This window comes from Oncorhynchus tshawytscha, linkage group LG09, assembly GCF_018296145.1.
Source record: "Oncorhynchus tshawytscha isolate Ot180627B linkage group LG09, Otsh_v2.0, whole genome shotgun sequence".
Classification (NCBI taxonomy): domain Eukaryota; kingdom Metazoa; phylum Chordata; class Actinopteri; order Salmoniformes; family Salmonidae; genus Oncorhynchus; species Oncorhynchus tshawytscha.
The window spans coordinates 17,585,534-17,596,624 of NC_056437.1; the positions used below are offsets into that span (position 1 = coordinate 17,585,534).

Sequence of the window (11,091 nt, forward strand, 5' to 3'; positions counted from 1 at the left end):
TTTGGGATTGAGTATGGTTCCCAATTAGAGGCAGCTGATTATTGTTGTCTCTAATTGGGGAGCATACTTAAGGTGTCCCTGTTCCCACCTGCTTTTGTGAGAAATCGTTTTGTGTATGTGCTTGTTGCACTAAGTTACTTCACGTTTGTTCATTGTTTTTTTTTAGAAGTTTCACTTTTAATAAAGATGTGGAACTCAAATCACACTGCGCCTTGGTCCATCCATTATAACAACCGTGACACACAGATCATTTGTTTGTTCGACATGGTGGTGTATTTAGCAAAAAATGGCAGTGGAAACGCATTTATGTGCAAATATTGATATAATAACCATCATATCTAAGTAAACTTCGAGTCACTCAATGATATGTGGCTACTATATGTGTATTTTCCAATCCGAGATGTGTTTCTATCGGTTTACGTAGAAGCTCTTATCCAGAGTGACATACAGGAACAATTAGGGTTAAGTGCCTTGCCCAACGACACATTGACAGATTTACTGTACCACCAACTGAATTTTCCTTTGCCTGGAGTAGCCCTGAATGTGCATTTTACCAGTAAGCATATGAGTCTTCTCATATGTACCCCCTGTGTATATGTCCAATTACCCCCAGGGGTTCTAGTATCCCAGATTGGGAACCACTGGCCTACGATGAGATTATTTTGAACAAAAGAGCAAGATATTTTTTTTTTGTCAAAAGGCAGCCAAGCATCGATGATCATGTCACCAGAATAAAACCCTTAATATTTATTGGAAAGTATCATCAAGCTCACCTTGCACTTTTACCACCCTGTGAAGTTCCTCATAATTTATTTAATCTGTAGCCTAATAAACTGCATGCTTTCCCAACGAGTGTTAGTGGGAGGACCATACAGCACATCATAGCTGCAACCTGTGCAACCTGGTCTCAGAGCACTTCGTATTATTCGGTATGTAAATCTGAGAAAGTACTTTAGTATGATATGTTACGTTTCGGATGGTATGTGTTAAGTTGTGGATGTCCATCATCCATTTTGTATGATATGTTCTAAATGACCATTTGTGTTATATGTTACGGATTTGCAAAACATACACTATGTTTCAAATTCTATCTAGGTGGCTAGCTGGCTAATGTTTGCTATTTTAGGGGTTAGGGTTAAGGTTAGGGTTAAGTTTAGGAGTTAGGTTAAAGGGTTAAAATTAGGGTTAGGGTTAAGGGAAGGGATAGCTAAAAGGGTTAAGGTTAGGGTTTGGGTTAGCTAAAAGGGTTAGGGTTAGCTAAAAGGGTTAAGGTTAGGGGAATGGTTAGCTAAAAGGGTTAGGGTTAAGGGAAGGGTTAGCTAAAAGGGTTAGGGTTAAGGGAAGGGTTAGCTAAAAGGGTTAAGTTTAAGGGAAGGGTTAGCTAAAAGGGTTAAGGTTAAGGGAAGGGTTAGCTAAAAGGGTTAAGGTTAAGGGAAGGGTTAGCTAAAAGGGTTAGGGTTAAGGGAAGGGTTAGCTAAAAGGGTTAAGGTTAAGGGAAGGGTTAGCTAAAAGGGTTAAGGTTAAGGGAAGGGTTAGCTAAAAGGGTTAAGGGGGAAGGGTTAGCTAAAAGGGTTAAGGTTGGGGTTAGGGTTAGCTAAAAGGGTTAAGGTTGGGGTTAGGGTTAGCTAAAAGGGTTAAGGTTAAGGGAAGGGTTAGCTAAAAGGGTTAAGGTTGGGGTTACGGTTAGCTAAAAGGGTTAGGGTTAGCTAAAAGGGTTAAGGTTAGGGAAATGGTTAGCTAAAAGGGTTAAGGTTGGGGTTAGGGTTAGCTAAAAGGGTTAGGGTTAAGGGAAGGGTTAGCTAAAAGGGTTAGGGTTAAGGAAGGGTTAGCTAAAAGGGTTAAGGTTGGGGTTAGGGTTAGCTAAAAGGGTTAAGGTTAAGGGAAGGGTTAGCTAAAAGGGTTAAGGTTAGTTAGGGTTAGCTAAAAGGGTTAGGTTAGGGGAATGGTTAGCTAAAAGGGTTAAGGTTGGGGTTAGGGTTAGCTAAAAGGGTTAGGTTAAGGGAAGGGTTAGCTAAAAGGGTTAAGGTTGGGGTTAGGGTTAGCTAAAAGGGTTAGGGTTAGCTAAAAGGGTTAAGGTTAGGGGAATGGTTAGCTAAAAGGGTTAAGGTTGGGGTTAGGGTTAGCTAAAAGGGTTAGGGTTAAGGGAAGGGTTAGCTAAAAGGGTTAAGGTTAAGGGAAGGGTTAGCTAAAAGGGTTAGGGTTAAGGGAAGGGTTAGCTAAAAGGGTTAGGGTTAAGGGAAGGGTTAGCTAAAAGGGTTAAGGTTAAGGGAAGGGTTAGCTAAAAGGGTTAAGGTTAAGGGAAGGGTTAGCTAAAAGGGTTAAGGTTAAGGGAAGGGTTAGCTAAAAGGGTTAAGGTTGGGGTTAGGGTTAGCTAAAAGGGTTAAGGTTGGGGTTAGGGTTAGCTAAAAGGGTTAAGGTTGGGGTTAGGGTTAGCTAAAAGGGTTAAGGTTAAGGGAAGGGTTAGCTAAAAGGGTTAAGGTTGGGGTTAGGGTTAGCTAAAAGGGTTAGGGTTAGCTAAAAGGGTTAAGGTTAGGGGAATGGTTAGCTAAAAGGGTTAAGGTTGGGGTTAGGGTTAGCTAAAAGGGTTAGGGTTAAGGGAAGGGTTAGCTAAAAGGGTTAGGGTTAAGGGAAGGGTTAGCTAAAAGGGTTAAGGTTAAGGGAAGGGTTAGCTAAAAGGGTTAGGGTTAAGGGAAGGGTTAGCTAAAAGGGTTAAGGTTAAGGGAAGGGTTAGCTAAAAGGGTTAAGGTTAAGGGAAGGGTTAGCTAAAAGGGTTAAGGTTAAGGGAAGGGTTAGCTAAAAGGGTTAAGGTTGGGGTTAGGGTTAGCTAAAAGGGTTAAGGTTGGGGTTAGGGTTAGCTAAAAGGGTTAAGGTTGGGGTTAGGGTTAGCTAAAAGGGTTAAGGTTAAGGGAAGGGTTAGCTAAAAGGGTTAAAGTTGGGGTTAGGGTTAGCTAAAAGGGTTAGGGTTAGCTAAAAGGGTTAAGGTTAGGGGAATGGTTAGCTAAAAGGGTTAAGGTTGGGGTTAGGGTTAGCTAAAAGGGTTAAGGTTAAGGGAAGGGTTAGCTAAAAGGGTTAAGGTTGGGGTTAGGGTTAGCTAAAAGGGTTAAGGTTAGGGGAATGGTTAGCTAAAAGGGTTAAAGTTGGGGTTAGGGTTAGCTAAAAGGGTTAGGGTTAAGGGAAGGGTTAGCTAAAAGGGTTAAGGTTAAGGGAAGGGTTAGCTAAAAGGGTTAAGGTTAAGGGAAGGGTTAGCTAACATGCTAAGTAGTTGCAAACTAGCTGAAAAGTAGTAAGTAGTTGAAAAGCTGTTAATTAGCTAAAATGCTAAAGCTGGCTGTGATGAGATTATGCGACCACCCATCCACCCGACCAACCACCCTACTTTCATTTTTGCCTAGCATGCTGACCACACCGCCCTCATTGCGTGAGCGAGCGAACCCGAGAAAAAGGAATGTGCATTTCAGGTAAAATAACAACCCAATGTTTATATCACAGGACAAATTAGCTAGCAACAGCAAGCTAGAAAAATGTCCACGAGTGTTTCATATTATAATGAAACAGCAGGGAGCAGGTCTCAAACCCTCGACCTTCGAGCCCGAGGTCCGGCGCGCTATCGACTGTGCTGCAAAAGCATGCTCTTACGGCAGGGTCGATTTCTGCGCGTATAAAACCCAGGGTCGTTACAATATGTTTCGACCTGTACCCAAGTTAATATAGTTGGTTCAGAGTTCGTTTTTATATTTCAACCTGCGTCTGATTGCATCTGGACAAAATCAACATGAGCGATCTTATGGTAAGTAACCATCTGTAAGTAACCAAATGTAACGTATACTAATTTCGATTCCCGGATTTACGTTTACTATGTTACGTCTAGTTTATGAGACCAGGCTGCATCGCGTGGCTATTAGGTCATAATGGCTATTATTTGCGCATAAAAGAGTTTCCACCAACATTTCGTACATAGTTATTTTTACCGACACAAAAATATCCACTTCTTCTAGTGTATGCCTATTTTTTGGAAAGTTACCTACATTAGACCTGTCCTGTTTGCTTGAGGTTTTTCCGACATATACTACTTGCACACAAAGCTTGGATGGAAGACTGGTTAGTTACACAAACACACACCACAACCACGTGGTCAAATCAAAGCGCAGAATATTGCGGGCGGGAAAGCCCCTCGTAGGACAGTTTAAAACCGGCCTGAGGACCGTCTCTTTTCAGACATCCTCAGACAGTGGAAACTAGTGAATAGGGCCACTGTTAATTACGTATCAGCTGCAAAGTGAATGTATTTTAATGCAAGTTCGGGGTGCGGCAACATTTTATTTATATATTTAATCTTACCTCTTAGCATAAGAGAAAGGGAGTGTTTTATAAAACGAGAAATTAAATTGGATTGGGTTCGGTGCTTTTTATTACAAATATTAGTCTATCTATAAAGTACTGAAGGACATTTAACGTGCTTACATTGGTGCCGAAAATGCACATCAACTCCATTTTATTTTCTGCTGTAATAATGGCAGCAGTGTCACTGATGTTGACCACTGCAGCTGCTGCTGACCCGAGGGATTTCTGTTTCTGGACTAAAGTCACGTCGAACGGTGAGACCCATCTCAGCTTTCTCCGACACCACAGCGAAACTCACCACGCCTCCTCCTCATCCCTCCATCTCTACCACAGTGTGTGGTCGGTGGGGAATAGACTGGTCAACTGCGCAGTGAGTGACGACACGGCCGTTACAGACAGCTACATGTCTGTGTGTCGGGAGAAGAACACCACAGGAGAGTTCTCTGACCGTCCGTGTGAACGTTTTGATGTCAATGCGCAGTCTGAACTTGAAAGCCACTGCGCTCCTGTTAGCTCTCCAACCGTTACCCAGCGCGAAGCCGTTGGAGATGCCTCTGAGGAACACAGAGAGACAAGGCGTAAGAGGCACGCACGGAGCGTTATTGATGATATAGCGTTCCAGAATCCTCTTGGAGACGGTGGTGACAGTTCCAGGGATGAGACGCAAACCCATCGGCGCGTAAAACGTGGTCTCATCGTGCCGGGAACGCTTTGGTGCGGCTCAGGGAACAAGGCGGAGACCTATGACGATTTAGGTAGGTGGTCGGTGTTGTATCTGTAACTGTGTTCCAGACTAAGATGTGGTTCTCCTTTTGGTAATATTTTCTCATTTGTAAGTGTATGGGGTATTAAAGCAGAATGTAATTGATGATGATGATTCATGTGCCCATTTGTAAGGCTCTATAAAATCCGCGATGCGGAGAACGCAGACAGAATTATGGAATCCAGATATTAAAATGTAATTCAACCATATTCAAAAATGTATTGTCCTTAGTAGGGAATCATCTAAATTAATGAACACATAAAGCGTCTACCACTTTGTGCAGCCGTTAGCGATGATGTTGGTAGATGGAAAGGCTTTCCCAAAAACCTTCTCAATTAAATGTTAACTACAAAGTAGTCTATGCTTACCTGGCAGAATGATATCATTATTTGCATCAATCCAGTTGGTATTTATTTTGCAAACACGGACAGTGATGGTAGAGTGCTTCTATATACATCTGCATTGCAAGCTCTTCGGGATTTTAGGCTGCGTTTCTGTATAAGCACTTTGTGACAACTGCAGATGTTAAAAGGGCTTTATAAACGATTGATTGTGTGAGCTACACCGCTAACATCTTCTTGCTAGGCGTGCACGGGAATTAAAGGTTAGTTGCATCTATTTGTATTTATTTTTAGACCTGAAAAGTGGTCTCCTGATGTGAGTTAAGAATTGTTGTGGATTAGAACATCCAATTGAGTTGTTTTTCAGGTTAAAAAAGTGTGATTTTCAGAGCGAAAACCTTAAAAAACAGGGTGAAACAGAAATCTGGGTAAAATTAAACGGAATTTGGGGAAACAAAATACAGAATCAGACAAAATGTAACTGATTTTATAGGGCCCTACTTTAGTAATGCCTCTGTTTCCTGTCACAATATATCAAATAGGCCTAACCTGGTCTCTTGTTGTTGTTGCTGAACCTCTCCTACCCGTCTACCTGTGACAGGTGTGTTTGCAGAGACAGACAGTTGCTGCAGGGAGCATGACCAATGTCAGGACACCATCCTGTCGTTCGAGACCAACTATGGAGTTTTCAACACAAACATTTTCACCCTGTCCCACTGCCACTGTGATAACAGGTAGGCTGCCTGTCACAAACTAACTCTGTCTATGAGACTGTGACTCTCATGAGGAAGATTCTGCCTTTCCCTTAACATTATACATTACTGATTCAGTTCCGGCTAACCTCTGTGTAGTGTTGTATTGATGTTGTGTTTAGGTTGCATTAACATTGTATTAACATTGTGTTGTTGTGTATAGGTTTCACCAGTGTTTGCTGGGGGCGGAGGACAGTATTTCAGACACAGTGGGATACGTCTTCTTCAACCTGCTGAAGATGCACTGCTTTGAGTTCTCCCACAGACTACAGTGCTCTCAGAGGAACTGGTTTGGCATGTGAGTGACGATCCCTCCCTCACTTATGTTTGTTCATGAAGTGTTTAATGTAACATGCAATGTAAAATGGAGTAGAGGCTGATCCTACCTCATTCCTCTCTGTGACAGGTGTCAACAGTATGAGATGTCTCTGTATGCTGTGGTCCATCCTCCCACCTTCTACAACTCCACCCAGCCAGACCCTGACTTAGAGGAGGATGACATGGCTGACAATACCACCACTACCATCTTCACCCCCACTTCCACCTCCCCCTCCAACTCTACCACCTCCTCCTCCACATCCATCTCCACCTCCTCTTCCTCCTCCTCCTCCTCCTCCTCCACTTCCAACTCTACCACCTCCATCTCCACCTCCTCTACCTCCATCTCTTCCTCCACCATCTCTACCTCCATCTCCACCTCCATCTCCACCACCTCTCCCTCCACCTCCTCTACCTCCATCTCTTCCTCCACCATCTCTACCTCCATCTCCTCATCTCCCTCCATCACTTCAACCTCTCCCACCTTTCCCTACATTGCCACTTCCACCTCTCCCTCCACCTCTCCCTCCACCTCCACCCTCACCTCTCCCTCCACCCCTCCCTCCACATCCACCCCCACCACTCCTTCCAGTGCTGCCCCAGCAGACCTCACCCCAGGGGGTCAGAGTGGAACACCAGCCTCTGGCTCACCTGTCATCCACCCTTACCCTGGAGAGGACAATGTGGTTGCCAATACTTCCCCCACCTCCACCACTGGCACTGCTACTGCTATAGGGACCCAGAGTAGCACCTCGGGACTAGAAACCTCAGCCTCGGGCCCAGCATTGGCTTTGGCCTCGCCAGCTGAACCCACCCACCATACTGGCCTGACTCTGCCTAAGTCTAACCAGGACGCAGCAAGCACAGGTAGGTGAAAGAAAATATTGTCTGGTTTTCTGTCTCTTTCTGCCTGTTTCTATGTGCATCTACTTTTGATAATGCCTTTTGAGTGGACTTGACCATGAGCTCAATTACATTTCATTGTGTTTTCCGTCTGTGTAGGGAAGCAGCATGTGTATGTGTGTGATGTATACAGAGACCTGGATGACTGCAGGTTTAAGATCCCTGCTCACCAGAAGAGATACAGCCTCCTCAACCCAGAACCCAGGACCCTCTTCCACTGCAACTGTACCAGCAGGTCATTATTACAGAATAATACAATATGTAATGACTTGGACAACCAGATCAGTGCAACCAAGTGGTCTGTGACATACAGATGTCTGTATGTAATTTTGTGAATGAATTAATGAAATTACGAGTCAAATCACCTTTGGTGACCATCCTTTAAGGGTATATTTGTTAGGTGTGTAAAACAAATTGTGTGCATAGGGTCAGACAGTCAAGGACAGCCCTACTAGTTGTGTTAGCAGTTGTTGCTTAATGTTTCAATCAAATGTTTGATAAAATACAGAAGTAGGACTTTTTGGCAGCAGTAAGATTGTGTGCTCACGTGTGTGTCTGGCACTCACCCCAATATGTCCTCCTCTCCTCTCCTCTCCTCTCTCTCCTCTCCTCTCCTCTCCTCTCCTCTCCTCTCCTCTCCTCTCCTCTCCTCTCCTCTCCTCTCCTCTCCTCTCCTCTCCTCTCCTCTCCTCTCCCCTCTCCTCTCCTCTCCTCTCCTCTCCTCTCCTCTCCTCTCCTCTCCTCTCCTCTCCTCTCCCTCTCCTCTCCTCTCCTCTCCTCTAGACTGTCTGAGGTTCTGGTTCAGCAGAAGGAGATATCTGGGGTTCAGACTATCCTGTTGAAGTACATCTCTCTGTCCTGCTTCACATTACAGCCACAGGTCTGCACACAGGGGACAAGGTCAGTACAGTACACATCACAGACACACACACGCACTGCCACACATGTGTACACAAGGGTGCACGCTCTCTCTCTCTCTCTCTCACACACACACACACACACACACACACACACACACACACACACACACACACACACACACACACACACACACACACACACACACACACACACATGGGTGGACTGGGACCAGAAATAGGCTCTGGCATTCTAATTTTGTTGTGGCCCCCACTATTAGCCAGATAATTATCATTTCAAGAAAACCCCCAAGTTAGACAGGCCCACTGAGCTAATGGTCCACGCCCGCACACACAGACACACACAAACGCATGTGAGTTTGTAACAGTCTACCTCCTTATCTACAGCTGCTCGGCTTCTCTGGTCAAACCCTCTCCTGCTCAGCTGGAGCAGCAAAAGATCAATGGTGGAGGCATGGAGGAGTGGCGCCATCTACAGGCCGTTGGCCACAACGGCAGGAGGCCCAAATCTAGATGGGCCAAACGCAGACTACACAAACTCTGCATCAGGATGACCAGGAAGCACAGTCAATGTGCTTTAGTAGAAGATGCAGTGCCAATGTGATGCAATGTTGCCTGATCTATTTAGCCATCCCATTTCCTCCCCTATGGGATATAGATACTATTTATTTTTGTAATTGACATTTTAGTAATTGTAAATCCAGATGAATCCAGAGCTGCTTATAGTTAGTGCATTCACTTTAAGATAGCTAGGTGAGACATCCACACCAGCAAACTCAGTGCAAGTAGGAAAAAAGACAAGTGCACGTTTTTGTTGTTGTTGGAGGGATAATCTACTAATAGCAGTTGTAAATAGTGATATGTGTATCAGGGCCTTACTGCTGTAAAGGAAAAACTCTGTTTCAAGTCCTGAATGTAAATATCTAAGCTACTGTACTATAGTGTAAAATACTTTTTTTTTTAAACTACTGTCTATGCTCAGCATTCATTTAATACTCTATCTTACTGCAAATTGTACATATAAGTTACTTGTATAGAAACACATATCATTATCAAAGACAGTGTTTGCATTTAATGTTTTTATTCATTATTTGTTTACGCTGTAATAATCCAGACTGTATCACAACCTGCCGTGATTGGGAGTCCCATAGAGCGGCGCACAATTGACCCAGCGTCGTCCGGGTTCGACCGGTGTAGGCCGTCATTGTAGATACCAATTTTCGCTTAACTGACTTGACTAGTTAAATAAAGGTTCAATAAAATAAAACATTGTTTTTTAAAATAAACACTTTGACAGAGCCTGTATGCTATTTCTTACTGTTGTCTTTACAATGCTGTCAATTTGATGACACCTTAAACTACACTATATCAAAGACACCAAAGTGTTAGGTTATTATTATGTAAGCCATAACTATTAGAATACGTTCATGAAAGGCAAAGGGGTGGTGTTTGTATCGTCTTTTCTATAATTATTTTTAATTTTTTTCACCTTTGATTCAAGGCAATTGTGTAACCTACTTTAATATGAAGCGTATGGCTTGTTTATTTATGAAGAGGTCTGCAGTAAGTAACGATCTATTACACTTGTTTATTTATGAAGAGGTCTGCAGTAAGTAACGATCTATTACACTTGTTTATTTATGAAGAGGTCTGCAGTAAGTAACGATCTATTACACTTGTTTATTTATGAAGAGGTCTGCAGTAAGTAACGATCTATTACACTTGTTTATTTATGAAGAGGTCTGCAGTAAGTAACGATCTATTACACTTGTTTATTTATGAAGAGGTCTGCAGTAAGTAACGATCTATTACACTTGTTTATTTATGAAGAGGTCTGCAGTAAGTAACGATCTATTACACTTGTTTATTTATGAAGAGGTCTGCGGTAAGTAACGATCTATTACACTTGTTTATTTATGAAGAGGTCTGCAGTAAGTAACGATCTATTACACTTGTTTATTTATGAAGAGGTCTGCAGTAAGTAACGATCTATTACACTTGTTTATTTATGAAGAGGTCTGCAGTAAGTAACGATCTATTACACTTGTTTATTTATGAAGAGGTCTGCAGTAAGTAACGATCTATTACACTTGTTTATTTATGAAGAGGTCTGCAGTAATGAAGAGGTAGTAAGTAACGATCTATTACACTTGTTTATTTATGAAGAGGTCTGCAGTAAGTAACGATCTATTACACTTGTTTATTTATGAAGAGGTCTGCAGTAAGTAACGATCTATTACACTTGTTTATTTATGAAGAGGTTGCATGAAGTTTATTTATGAAGAGGTCTGCAGTAAGTAACGATCTATTACACTTGTTTATTTATGAAGAGGTCTGCATAACGATCTATTACACTTGTTTATTTATGAAGAGGTCTGCAGTAAGTAACGATCTATTACACTTGTTTATTTATGAAGAGGTCTGCAGGTAAGTAACGATCTATTACACTTGTTTATTTATGAAGAGGTCTGCAGTAAGTAACGATCTATTACACTTGTTTATTTATGAAGAGGTCTGCAGTAAGTAACGATCTATTACACTTGTTTATTTATGAAGAGGTCTGCAGTAAGTAACGATCTATTACACTTGTTTATTTATGAAGAGGTCTGCAGTAAGTAACGATCTATTACACTTGTTTATTTATGAAGAGGTCTGCAGTAAGTAACGATCTATTACACTTGTTTATTTATGAAGAGGTCTGCAGTAAGTAACGATCTATTACACTTGTTTATTTATGAAGAGGTCTGCAGTAAGTAACGATCTATTACACTTGTTTATTTATGAAGAGGTCTGCA

General features: G+C 42.4%; 1 protein-coding gene across 1 annotated transcript; it reads left to right on the plus strand.

The window, feature by feature from the left end:
• The first annotated feature begins 4,234 nt into the window (after positions 1-4,234).
• pla2g3 (phospholipase A2 group III) lies at positions 4,235-9,468 on the plus strand. Its single transcript, XM_042326346.1, has 8 exons — positions 4,235-5,096; positions 6,047-6,179; positions 6,361-6,495; positions 6,604-6,775; positions 6,938-7,382; positions 7,518-7,653; positions 8,202-8,318; positions 8,684-9,468. The coding sequence occupies exons 1-8, from the start codon at positions 4,475-4,477 to the stop codon at positions 8,898-8,900; spliced, it is 1,977 nt and encodes a 658-aa protein (XP_042182280.1). The 5' UTR covers positions 4,235-4,474; the 3' UTR covers positions 8,901-9,468.
• Positions 9,469-11,091: the final 1,623 nt, after the last annotated feature.